The sequence below is a fragment of the Theobroma cacao genome, chromosome 9 (assembly GCF_053813885.1).
Source record: "Theobroma cacao isolate CCN51 chromosome 9, ASM5381388v1, whole genome shotgun sequence".
Lineage (NCBI taxonomy): Eukaryota > Viridiplantae > Streptophyta > Magnoliopsida > Malvales > Malvaceae > Theobroma > Theobroma cacao.
In genome coordinates this window covers 33,603,726-33,628,622 of record NC_142647.1, presented here as the reverse complement: position 1 = coordinate 33,628,622, position 24,897 = coordinate 33,603,726, and the positions used below count along the sequence as shown (strand labels likewise).

General features: G+C 32.1%; 1 protein-coding gene and 1 long non-coding RNA gene across 2 annotated transcripts; one reads left to right on the top strand and one right to left on the bottom strand.

Annotated features, from left to right (window-relative positions):
* The first annotated feature begins 13,585 nt into the window (after positions 1–13,585).
* On the top strand, positions 13,586–20,321 carry LOC18589556 (uncharacterized). The gene is made up of 4 exons (XM_007014584.3): positions 13,586–14,107; positions 14,208–14,747; positions 14,847–14,942; positions 19,689–20,321. Exons 1-4 carry the CDS (start codon positions 14,003–14,005, stop codon positions 19,722–19,724), a joined length of 777 nt encoding a protein of 258 aa, XP_007014646.3. The 5' UTR covers positions 13,586–14,002; the 3' UTR covers positions 19,725–20,321.
* Positions 20,322–22,384: 2,063 nt separating this feature from the next.
* LOC148760873 (uncharacterized) lies at positions 22,385–24,347 on the bottom strand. The gene is made up of 3 exons (XR_016028162.1): positions 24,234–24,347; positions 23,501–23,584; positions 22,385–22,632 (listed from the first exon to the last, which is right to left on the bottom strand). It is a non-coding gene; the product is annotated as an uncharacterized LOC148760873 (long non-coding RNA).
* Positions 24,348–24,897: the final 550 nt, after the last annotated feature.

Here is a 24,897-nt window from a genome sequence, read left to right as displayed (position 1 = left end):
TATAGTTAGCTTGTTACACACCATGTACAAAAACCTGTGATTAGTCATGGTTAGGTTGTTACACGTCATGTTGAAAAAAAATATTATTGTTATACGTCATGTAGAAAAGCATGTTACACGCCATGATTAAAAAAGGTTGTTACACGCCATGTTGAAAAAAAATATTGTTGTTACACGCCATGTTGAAAAAATATTATTGTTACACGACATATTCAAAAATATTTTGTTACATTTTAATACCTAAAATGTTGTTGTTACTTATGAACAAAAACTTCAAATCCTCTCAACTTTTTTTTTTTGACAATTTGGTACAGATTAAAGTGTTTTTAACATGTTTTCATAAATCAAAATACAAATATTTTTTTTTATCTAAAACACCTACTTTGATTAAAAATAAAAAAAATTCTTTAAAAACTTAGATTTATAAATTTCAAAATTTTGAGTTTATTGGTATCTAAGTCCTGAATTGATTCAATTAAAAGCTATTTCATACATTTGTGATTATTTCTACCGTTTTAGTTTTATCCAAAATACCTAAAAATCGAATTTTCCAAACAGCCACCACCCAAGCACGTCAAAATCATTGCTTGGTGTCTTAAAAGCGTAAGAAAGAGAAATCTGAAAACGCAGGAGAGAGAAATCAGGAGCATAGCAGACGCATGCCGAACAGACTAAATATGGCTAAAAACAATTAAACTTATTTTGATGGTTACTTTTAAAATGTTTTTATCAAGAAAGGTCATTTCTCACAATTTCCTCTATTTATAATATAAAAGGGTAACATCCATTATTACATAATTATTCTATATAAAAGTAAATCATGCAATTTTTTTAATGAAAAAATTATATATTTTATGTATAATCTTTTTAAAATATTGTTGTTTTTGTATCTAAATGCACTTTTTTTTGCTTGTAAAAGTAAAAGTTAAATATCAAAGGCTCTAATCAAGCCAAGTGTAAATAATGTTAGACCAATTAAAGTTATTTAAAATACCTCATCTATGTTAACGAGCTCTTGTCTCAATGATAAACAAAAAATCTTGAATTTTTGAAAATTTTATGTTAAAATCTCATTATATAAGGATTTTGTTCTGATTTAGTATAAATGTGTCCATATGTTTAGTTGTTCATTAATTTATATATGTTGAGAGACTTCATTATATTATAATTCCTACATTCACATACTATGTCATTAACAAAAACTCCATTTGTCTCATTTTATTCATCTATGTTTTATGTGTCAATATTATATTTTTTAAATATATATTATTAATTTTTTAATATTTGAAGATTATCTTTTTCTTTTTTTTTTTTTTTACTTTTAAGCATATTGTAGATGCCTAATTTTGAGTAACATATTATTATTCCTTTTTAAGTGTGTTTTATAGAATGAGAACAAGTCTAGAACAATTATGTCATGCAAAGTACTTTTAAAAGTAATTCAAAACAAAGTGACAGGTTTATGAGTTATTTTCACTTTTGAGATATTCTAGAGAAATTGGCTTGCTACGTCAGATATTGAAATAGTTAAGGGGTCAATTTCTTAACCTTTCCTTGAAGCACACGTGCTTCACCTTTTTCCCCCTTCTTAAGAAAACATGTGATACATTGTTAAGTGTTACTAAGCACCACTATGTCATTAAACCAAAACATCCTCCCATTGCCTAATACACAAACGTAATGGGCTAAGGTGTTTTTTTCTTTTTGTGATAAACATGTGTTGGTATATGCCCTTAAGCCAATTAGATTGATCAAGTAATATTTATTGTTATTTAATGCATATTTAATCGCATAACTATATGTGAAAGAGGTTTTCCTTCATGTTAGTACAGTAATAAAGAGTTATTAAGTACTAATTAGATGAATCTCATGGAACACAAAGGCCTAGCTAGAGAATTATAAAGTTGTTACAATTATGAGATCACTATGCATTAAAGCCATGTTCCTAAAATTGTTCTTGATCATTGTATTGTCAAGACAGGGCATTGACAATGCTCAAAGATCGGTACATGTTAAGCCTCCTTACTTGAGAAGTAAACAATCAATCTCATAGATTGAAGTACATGAGATACTTGAGGATAACATATGGGTGCTTATTAAAAAACAAGTTCATTGAACATGACCTGCTATGAGAACTCTATTTGGTATTTCACTTAAGTGTCTATGAAATATGTTGTCATGTGATAGTGTGCAACTAGTCCTCAGACCTAAGACACCAGGTCATCTTGTATGGGGAATGACATACTTTGATTTCACCCCTTACGGGTTTGGAAGCGATCAGATGCCTAAATAGGGTGTTTTTAGGTATGCCATGAAGCATGCAAAGGTGAATAAGTGGTCAAGAGAGGATTCATCACCCCAAGTGATATGAGGGGATGTATCTCCCTTGTTCTCAATTATTGATTAACTTGTATAAAGTCATTGGCCAAAGCATGATGCATTTGAAGAAAGTTAGTTTCTTAAATTGATAAGGTTAGTCATGAATTGTGAGAACTAATATGGAATGTCATAAGTAGACACCGAGCCATGCTTAATGAGATATCCGGGATATTTGATGAAAGGACCATATTACATTGAGAGGTTTATCATTGAAGGGCATTGTCAAATTCTTTAATTGACTATCTAACATTTGGGTGGTCATAATGTATTGCTAGATACCCGCTCATGATCTATAAATATAAATTAAATCAAATTGATATTTGATTAGGATTTATATTTATTGCTAACATGTTATAAGCCTAATGGATCACACATATTAAGTGACATGATTGGGATTAAATAAAGATAATTAATTAAGTTGGACTTACTTGAAAGAGACCAAAATCAGTGAGAAATTAATTAAGTTCACAGAAACTTAATTAAATTAAAATACAACTATTGTATTTAGGGTTACAAATCAGTTTGGCTATATAAATATATTATGTTAGCAAACTAAAACTCTAAGCCTCCAACCACTTCTTAGTTGTTTCATAAAATAAGAAAAGAAAAATAGTTTCCTTTGTCTGACAAAAATAAGATTCGGCAAGAATTTTTGATCTTTTTGTTTTAGAAACAAGACATGCTAGCACAAGTAAAAATCTTACTTTTGAGAAGGTCTTATTTGGTCATTGTTTGGATTACTGTTAGAGGCCAAACACATGGGTGGCTAAAGATTTAACAAATCCTAAAGGTGAAGAAGAAAAGATTTTGATTTAATTGGTTCTTGATTACGATATCTAGAGAAAGGTATGTAACTCTTAAACTTATGAGTGTTCATAATTAATTGGAAAGTTACATGAAAAACATAAACATTGATCTTATAGGATTCGACTGTTTTTCTGATTAAATGCTAGTTTATTTTTTTGTTGCATTATATTTTAATTTGTTGATTATTTTCATATTTGAGTATGAGGTCGAATCCCAACAGTATGGCCTAACATGTTATCCCCATGATGAAGGTGTTATTTCATAATGAATGTGTTTTTCCCATCATGAACATTGTTAGCTTTACAATTGATCTTAAGTTTTGAAATGACAAAATCAAATGATCAAAATTACTTAATTGAGTTTTAGAACAAGTATGAAAACTCCTTGACATTGTAAATTGAAATGGTTAGTTGTTTATGCAAGAAAATAGTTTCAAAGGCCTTAAATTTTAGGTTTCACGTTGCAAGTATCGACACCATTGAATAGGGTATTGATACATTTTTGTAGGTATTGATACCATTGAATGAGATATCGATACACTTGAAATAGAAAGCCAAAATCAAAGTGTTGAAACGCAGGTATCGATACTTAGCATTAAATTATTGATACATTTTAAACAAAATGATAAAAATTCAAAGTTGAGTTGCAAGTATCAATACCTAGCCATTGGGTATCGATACATCTTAAACATAATGCTTTTGTTTGGTAAAGTATCAATACCTCCCTTAAAGGGTATCAATACATTCTTATAGGTATTGATACCACTGAATGAGTTATTGATTGTTAGGAATTTTGAGAATATGGTGCCCTAGAAAGCAAGTATATTTTCATGTTTAATTTCATTTAACTTATTTGTAATGAAAGTACATTTTGATAATAAGACGAAGAGTTTGTTTTAAATAAGCATTCATTATCTAGTTATTAAGGTACCATGGTTCTATTGAGATATTAAAATACATTTGTATAAAGAGTCATACATAGGAGACATGTATTTTAATTTAATCTAAAAATTGTTCACAATCATAGAATAAAGCTAGTCATTTAAGACTGTAGTGTACATATTACTTTCAATGAAACGAATGTAATTCATTTTAAAGGAATGATGAGTCTTAAATCATTGAAATGGTTGACTTTGAGTAATGACACTACAACATGAACTGGAATCATGTAAAAATCAAATTTAAGTTTAACTGTTACTTAAATCATGAGCTCACACTTATGCATTTGCTTATAGTAGAACCAAAATTCTGATGGATAGTGGATTTATGTTTAATTTCCTTATAATTTTTTATATACCATGAGCATGATCATCATAAAGCATTGATCTAGACTCCGTATGTTGGGATTAGAGTTGAGATAAACATTTGGGAACATATATCTAAATAATGGAGTTCATAGAATTAACATTACTTATAGTAATTTCAGGAAAATTGGTGACTAATCTAGGCTTAGTGGATTGATGAATTAGCTACTCATCACATATGGATATTGAAAATATTAGATCTGGAATATTGAATCACTAATTGGATGAAATTTGAGACTAGAGGACAAAATTGACATAAAGGATAAAACGGTAAATTCACCTTTTGTTATTGGATGGCTATAACGGTAAATTCTCACGGTTCACAGTCGATTAATTTATTACGAAAAGGTAAATGACTGTCGAACTAATAATACAATTTATAGAGTTTTATATATCGTCATTATGCATACATGCATCATGAAATGTTCAAAGTCCATAAATAACTAGTATGCTTACATAATTTCAAATGTACTTTCAGAAACATATCTGCATCACAAATATGAATCCACTTTCAATTTTGCTAAACAAATGCACTCTGAATGGTGATAACTACTTTGAATGGAAAAGAAACCTTAATATCGTCCATACTTATGACAAGATCACATGGGCTCTTTCTAACCATGAGCCTAAAGCACTGACTCCCCAATCAACTCCGCATGATATTGAATATCATAAGAAGTGGTATGATGCAAACGAGCTAGTTAAATGCTATATACTGGCCTCTATGAACAGTATAATGCAAAAGCAGTAGGAAGGCATGGGTAATATTGCTGACATACTGTTGCACCTACATGGAATGTTTAGTACAGAAACTAGGTCTGTTAAGGTGAAAGCAATCAATGCTTTTAAGGACCTTAAGCAGAAACCTAAGGAACTAGTTAGAGATTACATGCTGAAAGTGATCTCTTATCTCAATGAGGCAAAATTAAATGGTGCTTAGATAGATGTGGAAATGCAAATATCAATGATCATTCATAGCTCGAATTCGTTATTTTCACAGTTCAAATTGGATTATGAACTACACACTAGGGATTACACCCTAAGTGGGCTAATGAATGATCTCCAAAATGTGAAGAAGGTTCTTGATTTGAAAAAAAAGCCTAAAGCACATGTAGTTTCCACTTTTAAGCCCAAACCCAAGGGTAAAAAGAAGATAGCTGGAAATAAAAAGATTTTTAAGGGCTCAATGGGAGCAAAGAAAAAGCCCATGAAGAAAAAGATTATTTCAAAAGACAACACCAAAGGAAAATGTTTCCATTGTGGTGTGAAAGGACATTGGAAGCGAAATTGCAAGGTTTACCTTGAAGAAATCTAAAATAGTAAACAAGGTATTTCTAAATATGTTAAAAGCTTGTTTAGTGGTTGATTTTGTGGATACTTGGATAGTAGATTCTGGAGCCACTAACCATGTTTGTAATTCTTTACAAGGGTTTCAACAAAAGAGAAAACTAAGTAAAGGATAGTTTCAGATGCGGATGGTAAATGGCACATTCGTTTCAGCATTAGTAGTGGGAGCCATTATTCTTCAATTTCCTTATGGTCGTAGCTTAGTTTTGAAAAATAGTTATCACATTCTAAAGACTTATAGAAATTTGATTTCTGTCTTTTGTTTAATAAAATCTGGATATTCAGTTTATTTTAGTGTGACACTCACTATTTATTTGAATTAGGATTTTATTTGTTCTAGAATTGTAAGATATAATCTTTATTTCCTTGAGCCTACGACTTATTCTACAAATGATGTAGAAGCAATACGATTTAAAACTAAAAGAGTCAAAGAACCTAGTATAAATCAAAATTATCTTTAACATCTGCGTTTAGGTCATATCAATCAAAATAGACTTAATAAGCTTATAAAGGATGGTCCTCTACCGGACAAGGTTAGGATCCTTTGTCAGTTTGTGAGTCTTGTATTAAAGCAAAAATGACTAAAGGGCCTTTTAAGGCAAAAGGTAATAAAATGACAAATGTTCTAGACTTGGTGCACACAAATGTGTGCGAACCAATGAATGTACAAGCTAAAAGAGGTTATGAATATTTCATAACTTTTATTGATGATTACTTGAGACATGGTTGTGTGTATTTAATGCATAGAAAAAGTGAATCTTTTGAAAAGTTCAGAGAATTCAAAACCTAAGTTGAGAAGCAACTAGGCAAGCCATTAAAACAGCTTCGATTAGATCTGAGAGGTGAGTATTTATCAGATGAGTTTTAGAAATATCTCACCAACAATGGGATAATTTCCAATTTGTCAATGTCGAGAACACCTCAATGTAATGGTGTAGTTGAAAGAAAAAATAAGACTCTTTTAAAAATGGTTAGATCAATGGTGTCTTATGCTAACCTTCTAATCTCCTTCTAGTGATATTGTATGCAAATTGCTGAGTATTTGCTCAATTTTGGTCCCTCTAAGGCTATGCCTAAGACACCAAGGGAGATATGGACAGGATGTAAATCATCCGTACGACATATGTGGACTTGGGAGTGTCTTACACATGTTTTAAAACCTAAGTCCACAAAGATGGAACCAAACGCTAAGGTGTGCTAGTTTGTAAGATATCCAAAGGAAACAATAGGTTATTACTTCTATAGTCTTCAATATAAGAAAGTTTTCATTAGTACAAATACCACTTTCTTAGAAGAAGAGTTTGTGAGAAATCACAAACCTAGAAGTAAAATTGTCTTAGATTATCACACAACTATATTTCTATTTTGCTTCAATTTATCACACAACCACGCCTTAATTGATTAAGGTCCCGCGATAATTAGTTACTAAGGTTCTATTTTTGTTCATTATTTGCTCTTTCCCTCTTAACTAATTAACTCTTCATTAAACGCAGTAGACTCTTTGGCTTGCCTTTAATTAACAACTTTGTTGGTGGTATTAAATTAAATCCTGCACACTTAATTAACAAGATTAGATATTAATGAATAAGGAATGTTTTGTTATCATAAAAAACATATGTAGTCAACAGTTTTTACTCCCATTGATGTTCATTCTATTTAGGAAAATGAGGTTGAACTGCCTTTAAGGAGATCTTTTAGGTAAAGAAAGTTTGTTATTCCTAATGATAACATGGTTTTTCTTGGAGAGAGTGATTATGATATCAGTCATGTGGTGGACCTTGTGACTTTTAGTGATGCCATTAATTGTCCCCAATTTACTATGTGGATGGATGCAATGAAAAATGAGATGAGTTCTATGGCTCAGAATGGTGTTTGGGAGCTAGTTGAACTTTCAAAGGGATGTAGGCCAATTGGTTGCAAAAAGGTGTATAAGACCAAGAAAGATTCTAAGGGAAAACTTGAGTGGTTTAAGGTTAGGTTGGTAGCAAAGGGATTTAGTCAAAAATAGGGAGTAGATTATAAAAAGACTTCTTCACCAGTGTTTTCCAAGGATTCTTTTAGAATCATCATGGCCTTAGTAGTACATTTTGATTTAGAGCTTCATCAAATGCATGTGGAGATAACCTTCTTGAATGGTAACCTTAAAGAAGAGGTTTATATAGTTCAACGTGAAGGATTTCAAGAAACCGGGAGTGAAAATTTGGTATGTAGACTTAAGAAGTCCATTTATGGTCTGAAGCAAGCTTCTTGACAATGGTATTTAAAGTTTGATGAGATAGTTACTTCCATGGGTTTTGAGGAAAATAAGCTTGATCAGTGCATATACCTTAAGATTAGTGGGAGTAAGTTCATTTTTCTTATGCTGTATGTGGATGATATCTTGCTAACCAACAATGATGTTCGATTGCTGCATGAAACTAAGTAGTCATTGTCCAATACTTTTGACATGAAAGATCTTGGTGATGCCTCATTTGTACTTAGGATTAAGATATGCAGAGATAGGTCTCGAAAATTATTGGGGCTTTCCTAGAGGGCGTACATTGATCGTGTGTTAAGCAGATTCAACATGTAGAATTGTAAGGTTGGGGATGCACCTATTGTGAAAGGTGATAAGTTTAAGCTTAGTCAATGTCCGAAAAATGATTTGGACAGAGAATTTATGAAAAACAACCCTATTTTGGTGCATTTGGAAGCCTTATGTATACACAAGTTTACACTAAACAAGACATAGCTTTTGCAATGGGATTCTTGACATATATCTTACTAATCTTGGTCTGTATCATTGGGTTACTGCTAAGAAAGTGAAAAGATACTTGCAAAAGACTAAAGATTATATGTTGAAATACAAAAAAGGTGGATAACCTTAAGATTGCTTGTTATACAGATTTTGACTTTGTTGGTTGTCAAGATGACATGAAATCTACCTCAAGGTATATTTTTATGTTAGCTGGAGAAGCAGTTTCTTGGAAAACTGTTAAGCAAACGCTCTTAGCTTTCTCTACTATGCAAGTTGACTTTGTTGCTTGTTATGGAGCTGCCACGCAGGCTATTTGGCTTAAAAATTTTATTTCTGGGTTATGTGTTGTTGATTCCATTTCTAAACCTCTTAAAATTTATTGTGATAATAGGTATGTCGTGTTGTTCACTAAGAACAACAAAAGCACTAATGAGTCCAAACATTTGAAGATAAAATATCTGAAGGTCAAGGATTTTGTTAAAAATGGTAACATTATTGTTGAACACATTGACACTAACAACATGTTGGCTAATCCTTTGACTAAGGGGTTAAGACCTACAGTTTTTAGTAGACATGTTGAAAGCATGGCTATTTTGATGTACTTGGTTAGTGGGAGTATGTTATTTATATAAATCTCACATCATAGTTTACATTTAGTTGTGTTGGGACCTTTTCTATTTGTTTTTAAACAATCATGAGATGTTTGATTTTATATTTGTTGATGATCATCGTTAATTGATAATTCGTGCTATTATTTGGTATTATTTGTACATGTACATCTAATTGTTATTTTGCATATATGCTTTATGAAATCTTGAGATTGAGATTGGTGTCTATCTCAAGAGTGATTTTATTAATATGTCTCATGAATGATACTAGCAAGAAACCTTAAGGATAAGTGGGAGACATACAAGCATGTTGTCAATGCCAAATAGATTTCTCACATACAAGCATGTTTATAGAAATCAGCAAGAGGACCGACAATGAAGATAACACATTGAGATCACATTTGGGTGTTATTTTCTTGCTACACAGCCACATTAGGATTATTGGTGCTTGTAATGATGGATTGGTCTTATGTCAATAAGTGGCATAATAACTGCCATAATTTAGTATTAGATGTTTTTGTTGGACAAGATCATTAAGATGTTGTCTCTAAGGGCTAAATATTTATAAATTGTGGTCACATCAAAATTAAGTCAATCAATCTGGAGTCTTGTTTTCTAAAATTTTCTTAAAGTCAAAATAAACTCCTATTAATATTGCCTAAGTGGGAGAATGTTAGAATTTTCTATTATGTGGGCTTCTATTAATTGGTAATTTTAATTTAATAAAACAGATTGATAATTTAGTTCTATTGTGAGACAAAGCATGAAAGCCCAATAGATATTAAAGTGATTAGTTAATGATGGGTTTTACACGTCTAATTGAGGTAGTGTGGTTTGACGGTTATGTAGGCCTTGGCCTAGAACGCTTTTAATGAGGAGGCTTGTATTAGGGTTTTGTTTATTATATATGTATGCCTAAGTCCTCTCTTCCCTTCTAACTTAACGTAATCTGCCTATTGAGAGCCGTCACAAATAATAGAGAAGTGCGAAAAGGAAGATCTAACCTTAACCAAGAATTTTCTGTTTTTTCGCTGCGAATAATGGCTACCTTTATGAATCAAACATGTACGCATTAAATAATTGATACTTTTGGTGTTCTAATATTCACACATGGATTTAGGGATTCAACTTACACGAATAAGCAAGGAAGTTGAGTTAAAAGGCTTTCTCCAAACTAACTCCTTTTTTGAAAGAACTTAAGTTTAGGTGGAAAGTCATCAAAGTAAAAGATAGAAATAGTGAATGAACTAAAAAAATAATTGTAGAAAAAAATAAAAAAAACATAGAATTGTTATTGAACTTAAAACTACACGAATTGGAAATTCAAAGCCAATTTCTGCTACACAAGAAAACTAAAAGAAAAATTGTTGAAAAAATAAAAAGAAACTTAAACTAATATCCTAAAAACTACAGAAAATAAAGAAGAGAAGGCTTGCTTGAAGAGCTAGTCTGGCAAGGTATTTATAGCCAAAAGGAAGGAGAGTTTTGGCTTAAGTCTTCCACCTTTAAAATTCAGAATTCAAGTTTTCAATTCACTCGATCACTTGGCTAGATTTCAGGCTGACTTTTATCTAATTTCCAGCTTGAATTTTGAGTGAAAATTGACTCCTTCAAGCTTCAAAGTGGCCGTCAATGCTAGGATGAATGTGTCCAAGTGCTTCCTTGAATTCAAATTGCAAATTGAATTTTCCCTATTCAATTTTTAAACCATTTTAGCTGAAATTCCCCTTAATTATTTTCTTCATTTAATGCCTTTTTATTCCAAAGAAAATCAGCTTAAAAATCATCTAAAATCTGGCTTGAAATTTAAACTCTTTAGGATTTGAATTTAGGCTCCAAACTTAGTTGATTAGGTGAGGACTCTTCCCATTTGAATTCTTTGATATCTCCAGAAAATCCTCCAGATTTCAAACCCTCTTGGACAGCCCACTTCTTGCGTGCATTTTGCATGAACTTGTCCAAAAACTTGCTAAAAGGTGATGATTTTGCATGCATGCAGCTTCAGGCAACTTGACCATTTTTCTGTTTAACATCCCTAATTTTTGATTTCCAGATCGGAATTAAGTGATTTCAAGTCCTTCTGAAAGCTAACTTGATGCTGAACAAATTTGTATCTCACGGCCTTCCTCAAATTCTGATGCAAAGGTAGTCAAATTTGGGCTGGAATTTGACCCTTGTGCATGGCTTGCATGAAAATTCCGAATTTTAGCCTTATTTTCCTACATAAATTAAAAAAAATACATAAGTTCACAAATTTTAAAATTATTTACAAAAGAAGACATTTTTTAAAAAATGGGGTAAAAATGAATTATTTTATTTGAAAACTATGCAAAAATCATGTGAATTAAGGCTTAAAAATAGTATATAAAATATAGTTATCAAATATATCTTGACAGTTGTTTTTAATGAGTTGTTGGGTGTAGTTTGTTTCCATTTTCTAATTTGTTATAAAGCTGGCGTATTGAGTTTATTATATTATCAATATTTGTAGGTGTATTTGATGGGATTCTAGTGAAGAGATTTTATCTTTGGTACCATGTCGGTCCATTTTGGGATCAGGATGTATCTTTCGATATGTAATAAAATATTCAGTTGATTGAGTAAAAGAAAAAAAAACTCTGTTACAACAATGCTTTCGACCACCACGGAAGGTTTTGTGACAAAAAGAGAGCTCCAAAAGCTACTTGACCATAAGAGTAAAAGCCTCAACTTTTCAGAGTTTAATCTTAAGCTGCCTATACCCCTTTAGTGTGGCTATTAAGCTGTATCCTAAAAACTACACCCGCCTTAAGTTCAACCAATTTAATGGCAATATTGGTGATGCTTGAGAGCATGTTATGAAGTTTGTGGAGACCTTTGGAGTAGAGAGATTGAAAGATAATTTGAAGTTAAAGGAACTCTCCAAGTCTCTTACTATAAGGGCATATACCTAATATATCAATCTCCATCTTGGTTCTGTGCAATCTTAGGGTCAAATAAGTAGGATGTTTTGCGAGAAATTCTTTTTTACCCAAGTGAAAGTTACTCTTGTTGACGTGGAAAGAGAGCATCAACTCATTAAATATATCCAACACTTCAAGGAAATGATGCTGGACATACAAAATTCCCATAATGAGGAGTTAGTGAAATTTTGCATCCAAGGTATGTTGATGAGAATAGGTACATTTGGAAAATTTACCTTTTCCCACCTTCCCTACTTTAGTTGAAAAGATACGAAAGACCAACAACATGATTCTTAGGCAAAGGGGAAGCAGTCATTTTGAGAAAAGAAATATCCCAACAATAAACACAATTTAAGGATGAAGCAAAGAAAAAAGATGTCCCAGACTTTATTTGCATCCTAGAAGAGACAACCTAAAAAGAAGACAAAAAGAGATTGATTCTGCATCATCAATCTCGCTAGATAGAGTGAGAGCGCTTTTCCACAAATTGATAAGGGATGTACATGTGAACTTACCTTACGTTTCGCGACCACTAACAACTTAAGAGAACTTTTAACCCAAGGTATTGTGACTATCACCATACAATTTGTCTTTCACTTGTTGAATGTAGAGATGTAAAATATTTTATAAGGAGGTGCAAGTAAGAGAAATAGTGGTTGGCAACAAAAAGATCTAGAACAACCTATTTCCTACTCATGTGTGATACTTCTAGGACTTTTACTCTTGATTACTTCATGCGTTGAAAATTTGATATTTGAAAAGAACAATAAATTCATTTTTCAATCGCAAGTTTTGTTGCTCTTACTTTGGTTGTAATGTTATTTTGTACCTTGTCGCAAATTTTATTACTCGTTCTTTAACCATAGTTTATCACTTATATTGCAAATAGCAAGCTTTACCACTCATAATTTGGTTGCAATGATATTGTGCTATTGATCGTAAATTTAATCACTAATTTCTTGATCATGGCTTACTCTTCTCAAATAGATCATAACTTTTATAATTAATTATTTAAAAGGTGAGCTAATCCTTAATGCTAAGTTAAGGTTTTCTTTTGACCGTAATATGAAATGTGAACAATGTGTACCATTCATATGAATAGCAGTACTTATATCAATCTATGAAAAATGTGGCCATAGAACATTGGCAATTGGAAATTAACTTTCAAATTATTCTGTTGTATATGTGTTACATAAAAGTGTGAATACCAACTCAATCAAAAGTAGGAGTAATATGATTCAAGCGTTACTAAGTGTACACAGAGTCATTGAAGAGAGATGAAGAACCCTCTACACATAAAAAATAATGAAACATCAAATTTATAAAATATATTAAAATTAAAATTTTATGTTTGAACTTCATAAAACTTGAAAAAAAAGCAACGAATGGGGGAATAGTAATTAAAAGTGGCGCAAGCGGCTGATAAAGGGGAGATATACCGAGGGACTGCTTGTTTGTGTTTTCACCTAAAGGTCAAACCTGAAATCAGATCATTCAGAAGCAAAATTAATTTCTAATTTCTAATTCTTTAAAATAATAAAAAAATAAAAAAAAAAGGGAGGAAAGAAAAATGGGGTGAACTAAAACAGGGAAAAAGAGGAGGAGTAAGCGAGTGAGGAGGAAGAGGGAAAAGGTAGTTTGAGAAGGGCAAAGAACAAGGAGAGGAGAGTTGAGGAGGGTTGATGCTCTCTTTCCGTTAAAGATTCAATTACTAGTATTTCATCAGTGACTCATAAGCAGTCGTATACGTTTTTTTTTTTTTTTGGTTTTAATTTCATTTCAATGTAGTCCCGCCAAAGCCAAACAACCACAAACAGTTTTTTTTATCAGATTTAAGATTGCTTTTAGTGCCCAATCAAAATTGGATGAATCGCAGCAGATGATGGTTTGTTGTTGCTCTCAGAATCTGAGAGATGGGATTCACGCTTGTATTCGCGATTATGATAGGCTCCAATATGTGGCCGTCCTCCTCATTTACATCCAAGTAATTTTTTTTTTCTCAGAATGTTTTTAATAGTGGTAGTTTCTAGGGTTTCTTTCATTGTTGAAAGAAACAAACTTATTCAGTTGATTTGATTGGTCAGATTGGGTGCGCCTTGATCGGATCCCTGGGCGCATTGTACAACGGAGTGTTGCTGATCGATTTGGGCATAGCGTTGTTCGCTTTGGTGGCCATCGAGAGCAGCAGTCAGAGCTTAGGCCGAACCTACGCCGTCTTGCTCTTCTGCGCCATTCTGCTGGACATTTCGTGGTTCATCCTCTTTTCCCACGATATTTGGAACATATCGTCGGAGAGTGAGAGTCATGGAATGCTGTTCATCTTCTCAGTCAGACTAACGCTGGCAATGGAAATCATAGGGTTTTTTGTGAGGTTGTGGTCGTCCCTGTTATGGATTCAAATATATAGGCTGGGGGTTTCTTATGTAGACAGTGGTGCAGGTCCACGAGACCCCGATTTCGATTTGAGAAATAGTTTTCTAAACCCTGCAACTCCATCCAATTCCGTACTTAGACAATGCTCTCACAATGACAGTGATGACGTTTTAGGAGGCGCCATCTATGATCCTGCTTATTACTCTTCTCTCTTTGAAGACCGTCAACAACACAATAGAAATTCTTTTCTTGTAACCCTTCTTCCTCTGTTTTTCCTAATTACTTGATGAGTCTGTATCCAATTTTAAATTTCATTCTCACGCATTTTGATTTTATTTATTTTTTCACAGGGTCATAATGATGCTATTAGTGGAAATGAATCTGCTTCTGGTGCTGACGCTTCTCAGCTGAAGTTCTCTCCCGTCAGGACTCTTCAGGCTATTGATGTAAGCATCTGTGTGTCTCTTTGTGTTCGTTTCCCCTTTTTTGCTTAGACTTATTGCTGATATTGCCACTTGTTAGGGCTATGCTTTGCTTTTCTTTTCTTTTTTGAGCAGCGTTCTGAACTTCCTTCTGGAATAGGTGCAGTAGATCTAACAGACAGCTTAATTTAGAAATAAGTCTGTCTCTCTAATTGCCATGTAGATTGAAATTTAGAAGGTAATGCTATCTGTGGTTCATTTAATTGTTTGAGATTAACGTACAGTCATCTTCTGCAAGGACTATATGTGTCCGTTCTTGTTAAAAAAGTGTCCTAAAGTTGCAGATTGTCTTGCTATTTGATGAATTATTACATAGGGAAACTTTCTGCCTATTTGGCTTGATTGTTGAAAGTTATTGACTTACCTCTCTTGACTGCCAGCTTGAAGAAGTAATTAGATTTTATTTACCACAATAATGTAACAGAAATATTACAGATTTTGTCCAATTTGCTATAGGAATATACTGATTGCTGCCACCTGTGCTACAAAAATTTTGACTGTTAGCATTATTCTGATAAGATTTTCTTCTGAGTACCATCAAAATCAAGTTAGTCTAGTGATGCCGGTGTGCTTAACCATTCCTTTAAGCACACACTTCTTTTATCTTCTCAATATGGTTTATTCGTGCAGTTTCTAAATCCTTGTATGATGACTTTGTTTAGAACTTGTAGTGGCTTGTTTGTTTCAAATATCTTTTAAACATAATGAGCTATCTCAAATTACATAGTAAAATAGCTCTGAAAGAGTTAAATTTATTTTCTGTTTTACTGTTTTTTAGGATAGCCAAGTGAATAAAGTTTTTGACAATTTTTATATCTGAGTTCTTGAGAACAAAGAGAATATTGAATGGAGAGAAGAGGAGAAGAAATCTTTTAGCTTCAAGGGCTCTTTAAGAGACATCAAAGGCTGATTGCATCATGGGAGATAAGAGCTGTAATGCTGGAAATTTCTGATAATAATTTTATATTAAACGACGGCTATTGAAATTTAAAGAACATATGTACTTATACCAAAAATAAATAAATAAATAAAAGGGTTAATCACACATATGCTACCTGAATTATAATAAATTGTACAAATTGGTAACTAAACATATAAAAATATACAATTTGCATCCATAACTTTCAAATCATGTACCGTGTTAGTGCAAATTTTAACATAATTACCCACCTTGCCTACGTAGCATCTAACCTATACAAGCACACCATGTGCAAGCCACATGTGAAATAAAAAAATTGAGTAATTCTTTGAATTTCCATGTGGATCCATATGGCAACTCACAGTTGGTGAATATTGGGTAAAAAAATTCATTTTTTAGTTGTTTTTTCTAAAAATAAAATCTTAAGTTTCAAATTTTGAAAAAAAAAATTATAGTAAAATATTAAAATATTATAGTATGTGGAGAAATCCAAGAGTATCTCACCGTTTACACTGGTTCAGAATCTCTCTAATTTCCTTATCCCCATTTTCATTCTCACCCACCTTTACCAAACCCTAACTCCAAAATGATTTTGATGTTCTAGGTGTTTAGATTGGAATTGAAGCTTTTTTTGATTAGATTTAAAATTTAAATTACTCCTAAAGATATTCATTCATGTTTAGTCAAATGGGTTTGTACTGATTTAATTTGTGTGTGCGTGTCTTATAGAAATTGGAAAGTGAGTTGGATGGTATTTGCTTGATTTTGATGCTTCAAGTGATTTGTCTAGACTTGAAGCTTGTTCTCCAGGTTTACTTTGTAGGTTTTAGTTTGATTTTGTAGAAACTTGAGAAAAATGTTTCTTGTGTACTATGTACTCTATGGTTATTTAAATGTTCTAGTTGTTTAGTTTGGAATTGAAGCATTTTTTGGTTGGATTTAAAATTTAATTACTTCTAAAGATATTCATTCGTTTTTAGTCAAATAGGTCTGTACTGATTTAATTTGTGCTTGTGTCTTATGGAAATTGGGAAGTGACTTGGATGGTATTTGCTTGATTTTGATGCTCCAAGTGGTTTGTCTAGATTTGAAGCTTGTTCTCCAAGTTTACTTTGTAGGTTTTAGTTTGATTTTGTAGAAACTTGAGAAAAATGCATCTCATGTACTAGAGGCTCTATGGTTATGATAGAATTTTCTGGAGAGATGGACTCCATTTTCATGATTTATTGACAGTGGTGGAGGAAAGAATAAGAAATGGGGCATTGATTGATTTTTTCAACTTGTTTAAAGACTGTTTGCTTGGTGAGAGAGAGAGAGGGAAATTGCGAGAAAATCTTGAAAAGAAGAAAGGTATCTATGTTTTTTTGCAAATATTAATTGTTTTTAATCTTTTGTACTAATATTTATCTTTTTTTTCTTTGAAAATTTTAAACTTGAAAATCTATTTAAAAAAAACTAAGAAATTAAAAATTATTTACTCAAAATCTACCAATTATGGATTGTCATGTGGCATCCATGTCGAAATTCAATTCATTTTTTTAATTTCATGCATGGCGTATACATGGCATAATTGTATTGGTTAGATGCTACATGGGCGAACTAGGTTGATGTTATGTTAATTTAGACTGACATGGTACATGATTTGTATAACATTTTTTGTTCAAGTATCAATTTGTACATTTTATTGTAGTTCAGGTGCTACATGTGTGATTTCTCTGAATATAATAACATAGTTACTTAAGAGCTAAGCCTTACACCTTAAATGCAAATGCCATATACAACCCTAAAGCCTAATCTTTGAAAGATAAGCAAAAGGAAAACTAATATAAAATATCATAAATAATCTAAGAAGTGTATACCTATAAATTACAATTAAGCTCATAAAATGCAACAAAGTAATAAAATAAAATCTCTAAGTAATTTAATGTCTCTAAGTAGCTTCTATCCCTCTTGCATCTTTAAAACTGATGTAGGATAGGTAGGTGATTAGGGCTTATGGCTAATTTTTATTTGAGTTCTTGAGATAGCATATAAAATTCATTAAAGAAAAAGAGAAGAAAAGAAAAAATCCCTAAGCTTCATGCATAGGGTTTCTAAGGAGTCACACCTAAGGTTTATTGCATCACACAATCTAAGAGCAATAATGCTGGAACTTTTTTGATAATAATTTTATATTAAACTAAAGCTATCGAAATTGAAACTACATTGTAGTTTTAAGCTAAGCTCTAAATCCTAATAAATACATAACACCAAATTTGTAACTTATTGAAACTAGAAGACATTTTATGGGTGCTTGACACTTGGATCAACCATTGTATGAAACTGTGGCTATCATTGTGTTTTTTTTCCCTCGAATTTTCAATAATGGGGATTTTTTTTACCTTAATTATTTTTCTGATTTCATTTTTGTTTTAAATTTTTGGGAAGGAAACATGAGAGAAAAAGAAAGTAAGAGGGAAGATAGAGAGGGGCTAAGGGAGGCAGAGGGGAAGGGAGAGAGGTTGGCAATGCTAGAAAATATGGGGGGAAAGGAGATCAGGTAGAATGGAGGATGAATGAGAGCATCAAAAGATTGAAGGGTAGAGAGAAGAGAGAGAGGAAGGGAGTGGATGAAGAGCCACCTTCTGATCCGGCCTTCTGTTACTAGATCAATAATAGACTAGGCCAACAACAGCAAGGCAGAGGTTGGGAAGAAAGAAGAAAAATGAAAAAAAGGAGAGAAAAGGAGAAGAAAGGGAAGAAAAGAATAAAAGGGAAAAAAGGAAAATAACAAATGAAAGAAGAAAATTTATAAAAAAAGGTTGATTCCCTATCAGTAGAATATATAAAAAAAGTTTTCATCAAAATTTTTTTTATTCCTTTTGTAGTTTGTTTAACATTATATTTTGATGATCATCTTATCTTTTATATTGTGTTTCCACAACTAACACGATTTTATAGCCTGTAATAAAATATGAATATTTTTAAAAATTAATAAAATTAATTTTCTATTGTACTAAAAAATAAGTGGAGCCGCTGCTATGTATGGGCTTTTTGCTAGTAGACTCATAAAACCTAATACTTGGAAAATGAGCAAAACACTATAAAAATTAGCCTAAATAATCTAAAATTTTAAATCTACATATAAAATTATAATTTACACGCTTAAAAATACAGTACAGTAACTAAAGGAAATCTTATATTGTTTAATCCCACAATTAGCATTTTTCTATTATATATCACAGAGAACCAAAAAGAAAAAAACATCCAATCTTAGAAGTTAGAAGCAGTCGCTAATATTTCTCAGTTCCTATTTCAGATTGAAAAAATATTGGAGATATAATAAATTATCCAAGTAATTATGCAGCTCTAACTGTTGAAAAGGTTGTGGTGTTGTAAGTTTGTGAGGCATTGCTTTACTTGAATGGTTTCTGCATCACTTTTGCTGCTTTTATTGTCTGCTTTTTCACGGATTTGGCGACACTGCTTGTGGTCCTCTGTCCCATGTTCAGTTCAATTTGTTGTGTATTGCTTTGGTGATCCTTAAAGCCATTCCTTCATCTGCTTGAATCTGTAAGCTGTTATTGATGAGTCATATTCATGGAACACTTTGTCATTGAATCTTTTGGCACTAAGCGTAATCCACTTTTGTGGGTGTTTTTTTTTCTTTTTTGTTAAATGCTTGAACAATGCACGGCAGTTTTAAATTTTAAATCATGTGGGTTTGCTCTGAGAATTATTGGCTACTATATTTTACTGTTTAGTGGTCTATCACTCTGTTTGGTGCCTTTACCCAAACTCAACCATTGCAGGAGGAGAATGCTACAAAAGTGCCTCAGACTGTTTGAATTCAAGCATGATATCTGTGAAAAACTCAGCTTAGTATCACCACTTCCGTATATTTTGTTTTGAGGCTTCCTTTATTTATCGGGGCTGGCTTAGGATATGCATGGAGTGGGGTTGTACAGGTTCCCACTTTGTCATTCTTTTCCCAGGATGTGGCTGCAACACTTTTGAGTTAGAAAGGCGAATGCTTTATTTATCCTGTAAGAAATAGAGTGAAGGCTATTTGAGAAGCAGTTCTGAATTCGTAATTTTTATAGTAAGCCAAGGTTATTCTCTTAGCTCGAAGGTCAAGATCAGAATCCAAGCCTGGCACATGGGTATGACTGCTCTGTTGAACATGTTTTGCATTTGGCTTGTTGGCTGTAGTTTAGGCAAAGGGGCTTGACATTGGGATGCCATCTGATGTGCAAGGATGTGTCTAGGTTCCATTGGTAATATCCATCCTACTTGATGAGCCCAGTTTAAAGTGGTATAAGAGTTGGCTGGAAAATTCTTTAGAAAGCAAGAACCAATACTGCACCGTTTTTCCTTTTCCTTTTTGACAGATTTGTGAGGATGTTTTTACGCTCTATTAAATGGAATGAGTTATTCTTTTTCAAGCTTGTTCATTTGTAGCTTAGGTAGTGCGGTATAGGCAAATGTAGCCTAATTGGGTGAATTCTAGCCCTCACCAGCCTAGTTGAGTTGATAAAGCGGATTCGAATCTTAAAAATCTGTGTAAATTCAGGTTTGATTTAACTCGATTCAATGAAATTAAAAGTCTATGACTATAATTTGTACTTGTATAATAACACAAAATAATGGTAGTGGTATTTCGTAGCTTCAGTATATAGGCCATCCATTATAGTGGTATTTCATTGCCTCATTTTTAGGTTGTCCATAAGGTAATCAATTGTCACAATCCAAACCCGAGATCATGACTGGTACAAGGGTGTTGATGGGAGTGATTTTATTAACCTATACAAGTTTCAAAATAAACGAACTAATAAATCAAAGCACGCCATGGGTCTCATCAACGTGAACTTTTATACAAAACATGTATGATTATAGTTATGCCGAACATCAAAACATCAGTTTACACGAATCTATACTTGGAAGTGCGAAAGTAAAACAAATTTCAAAGTTCAAACTATAAACCATCGTGGACAAATTCAAATGTAAGCCATTTCATGGCAATTTCATAGTGTAACATTTATAACAAAACGTAATTAAAGTCAAAAGTCCATAATTAGACAAATGCAATAGACACTCTAGCAAAGTACGATTCAAAGCAAAGAGGCTGTGACACCTATTGGATGCCTTATTGATCACCTACCAAAATTGATTGTGGAAGTAGCTCTTCCCAAAGGACAACGAACCAAGAAAATTACTAATCTGCAACAACAACTGTATCTTATATGTATGAGTTATAAATAACTCTATGAGTAGATATGAAAAAGCGGAACAAACTAAACGAAAGAGTGTTTGTCAAATGCACTTTCAGAATAATGTAATTATAGTAATTTCAAATGAATCCAAAGCCATCCTTTCAAACGTATCAAATATATCAAAGATTTTCAGAGTTCATTTGTTGAATGCGTATCAAATATCACAAAAATTCTCAAAGTCCACTTTTGCAAGCGTATCAAATATTTCAAAAATTTGCATGTGACATCCCAAGTACAATCAAATATCCTAGGAATCTCGAAACTTGTTTCCAAACATATACAAATTTGTTCAAAACGTTTTAAATAAAATATAGTTTGAAAACCCATACATAATCTTTAAAATGAAGTTTATTACTAGGGATATCAACAGGTAAGGTATCCGTTAATTTTTAGGTATTTGAACCCGAACCCTATAAAAAATAAACTACCCGAACTCTATTAACTACTCAAATATTACTTAAAACTACTACCCTAATCCTAACCCTAATACATCCTCACTATCCTATAATTACCATAACTTGTTTAAAAACCTGATTATGTAAGAAAATTATTAAAATACTATTCATAGATACCTAATTACCCGAATCTGAATCCGTATCCATATACAATAATATTTCTTTTCATATTCCATATAATTTACTAATAATTAAATTAAGTAAAACACACAAATAATAAAATTTAAATTTAAGTAATTAAAAACAAATATCTCAAACATAATTAATAAATTTATTAGTTATAATTTTTATAATGTTAACACAAAATAAAACGTAAATATATTTATATTTAAAGTGTATATATACTAAAAGTATTTTAATATATATATAATAGTAATTATATTTCTTATAAATGAACCCAATGTATATAAAGTATATGTCACGACCCGAAACTCCCCATCGAGCCCGTGACAACCGCCGCGAAGCCTCGACAAACATTCTTCACCCCGAATGTCGATCGAAACCTCGCAAGGCTCTCGTATCAGCTTTCGCACTTCCCCGGTGAGCAATAGTTATCAAATAATCAAAATACGAAGGATTACAAATCATTTCCAAATCATAACATAACATTTTTTTTTGGCTCACAGGGGCATTTTCGTCATTTTTGTCGAAAACCTCGAAACTTGCTAAAAATGTAGTAGGTAAGCCGAAAATATATACTTAATGAGAAAAAAAATTAAGTATCTAAAACGTTCATTTGAAGTGAAAATTTGACCATTTGAATATGATAAAAATATTCAATAAAATAAACTATTTTCTTGTAAAATAATTTTCATAAAACTATCAGTACATAATTCTTATAGCGTAAAAGATAATTATATTCATATATACTATAAAGCAAATAACCAAAGCATAAAATTTCTTTTACAGTGACACGTGGGCCCATATCTATCCAAAATGCATCGGAAGCTGGAAACCTACAGCTTTTACCAATTCGAGTCCAAATGAAGGTCCTTGTTCAAGTCAGCTAACTACGAAATTCCCTGAGCCTGAAATGTGAGGAAATGAGGGTGGTGAGATTATAAAATCCCAGTGAGTAAACAGATACCATCTAAACTATCTAAAGTCGAGTAGATGGAGACAATTAAAATAAATCATCATACTGTAATTTCATTACCATTCAACTCATTTCAACCAAATAAAATCAATCCATAAAAATCGAGTAATCAACTTGGCTTATGAATTTCTTAAAACTTTGGCTCGTACCAAAACTCATACTCGATGATACCTTGCGCAGGGCATCTAACCGAGTCCGCCAAGGCTGTTAAAATTTTGTATACACTTAAAATATATTTTTGATTGAGAAAAATACAGCCGTTCCTTGGCGTTGGCTGAGTTCCCCTTCACGTGGTGGTTTGGCGTGAAGTGAACCCTAAGCTATACCCCAGGAGATACCCTACGCGCCTCTCCGTTCGAGGTAATAATATAATGGAGTTTACCGTGCCCTTCTAATAGGCTGATCCACGGAACCCCCTCTGCAGTAAATAATTAATATATACTCCACCAATTCAATAAAATTCATTCAGCATGGCATGGCAATTTATCGTAATCTAGCCTCTCAAGGCTGAATACACAATATAAATAATTATAACACCAAAATCAGTTTAACCATTCATGCTCATTTATTGTCATAAGCCATTCAATTTAAAACCATAAATTTGCAACACAAACTAGCAGTCTCCAATTACTCTATTTTCAAAACCAATATTCGATTTTCTAGAAAATTTATAAAATCATTTTATAAAATCACAATTTTCCTTAAAACATAACAATTTACCATTTAAACCCATTTTTCATAAAATCACACAGTTGTATAAAACTACTCTAGATAATTAAGACGATAATAAGTTTACTCACAATGTCTAGAATGCAGACTTTCGAAGCACTCTGTCTACTGGTCCTCGGATGCAATTTCCTTGCCTTTATTGGAGGACTCACCACCTTGACACAGTACAAAATCGAGAATTTCACTAAGTTGGTACTAAATCAAAATTAAACTAATTTAGACTACCAATGCATGATATGGAATGCAAAAATGCACTGGTAACTATCTAAACCCGGTATTAGCCTAATTCGTCTTATCACCCGATTAAATTCCTAACGGGTTCGTTTAAACTCCAATTTAATTCTTTTCAGTTTCTATACCTCAATTGCACCCAAATTAACTTAATGTCCCTCAGTGTGATGCAAATTATCAGTCCCAACAGCAAATTACGAAAATACCCCTAGTGGGTAAAAATTCGTATTTTTGCTCCGAAAATTCCCATTATTTTTCTAGGCTCATAATTCATTATTCCTTAACCAATTCTCCTAGAATAAAATCAAACTCATCCTCACTCACTACATGGTAAATTCAGCCATTAATAGTTGGGGGAGAAAATAAATTCTTTTCTTGTTGTTTTGTTTCTAAATATGCTAAACTAACTAAAAACACTAACATAAATTAAAATCAAATAAATCCAGCAACTTTCTCTCTCCTAACCCATTTTTTCAGAATTGAATTCATCATGAAAACATGTAATTTAATCATGGAAAATAAAGAGAAATGCTTGGGAATAAGAAAACTCAAGCTTAATAGAAAAAATCTCACCTTTTTCACTTAATTTCCTTGAAAATTCACACTTTTTCTTTGATTTTCTCTCTCTAGGGTTTTGTTTTCTCCTTTCTCTCTCTTGTTTCTTGCTTGGCCGAATGTTGAAGAAGAAGAATGGGTGGGCTGATTTTTTTTATACCTTTTTATTGTTTAATGAAATAATATTATTTTATTCATATTTTAAATATTTTATTAATTCATTTTTTTTTCTAGCCATCCACTTGTCCTATTTTTTTCACCATGCATTCCCTTTGACTAATCCAAGTCTTAAGTGAAATTTTCAGATTTTTCCAAAGTTTTGGTGGAGCAAATTTTTCAAAATTACACTTTTGCCCCCGAACTTTTCAAAAATTACATTTTTACCCCAAAAATTGAAAATTTTCCATAATGCATAATTTTCACTCCTCATACTCATTTCACACTCCAAATAATTAAATTTGATCAAAATCCTTTCAAAAATTTAAATTTTCGATTCCGAATGGTAAAATTACCATTTTACCCTTTTACTCCAAATTATACCGAAATTAAAATTTTTCATTTCTAAACCTCAAATCTTACTCCAATAAGTCAAATGGAGCCAAAAATCTTTTCTAAAAATTTCCATTTTGTCCCCAAGTGGCAAATGACCATTTTGCCCCTAGATAGCGAAAATTTCGGTTTG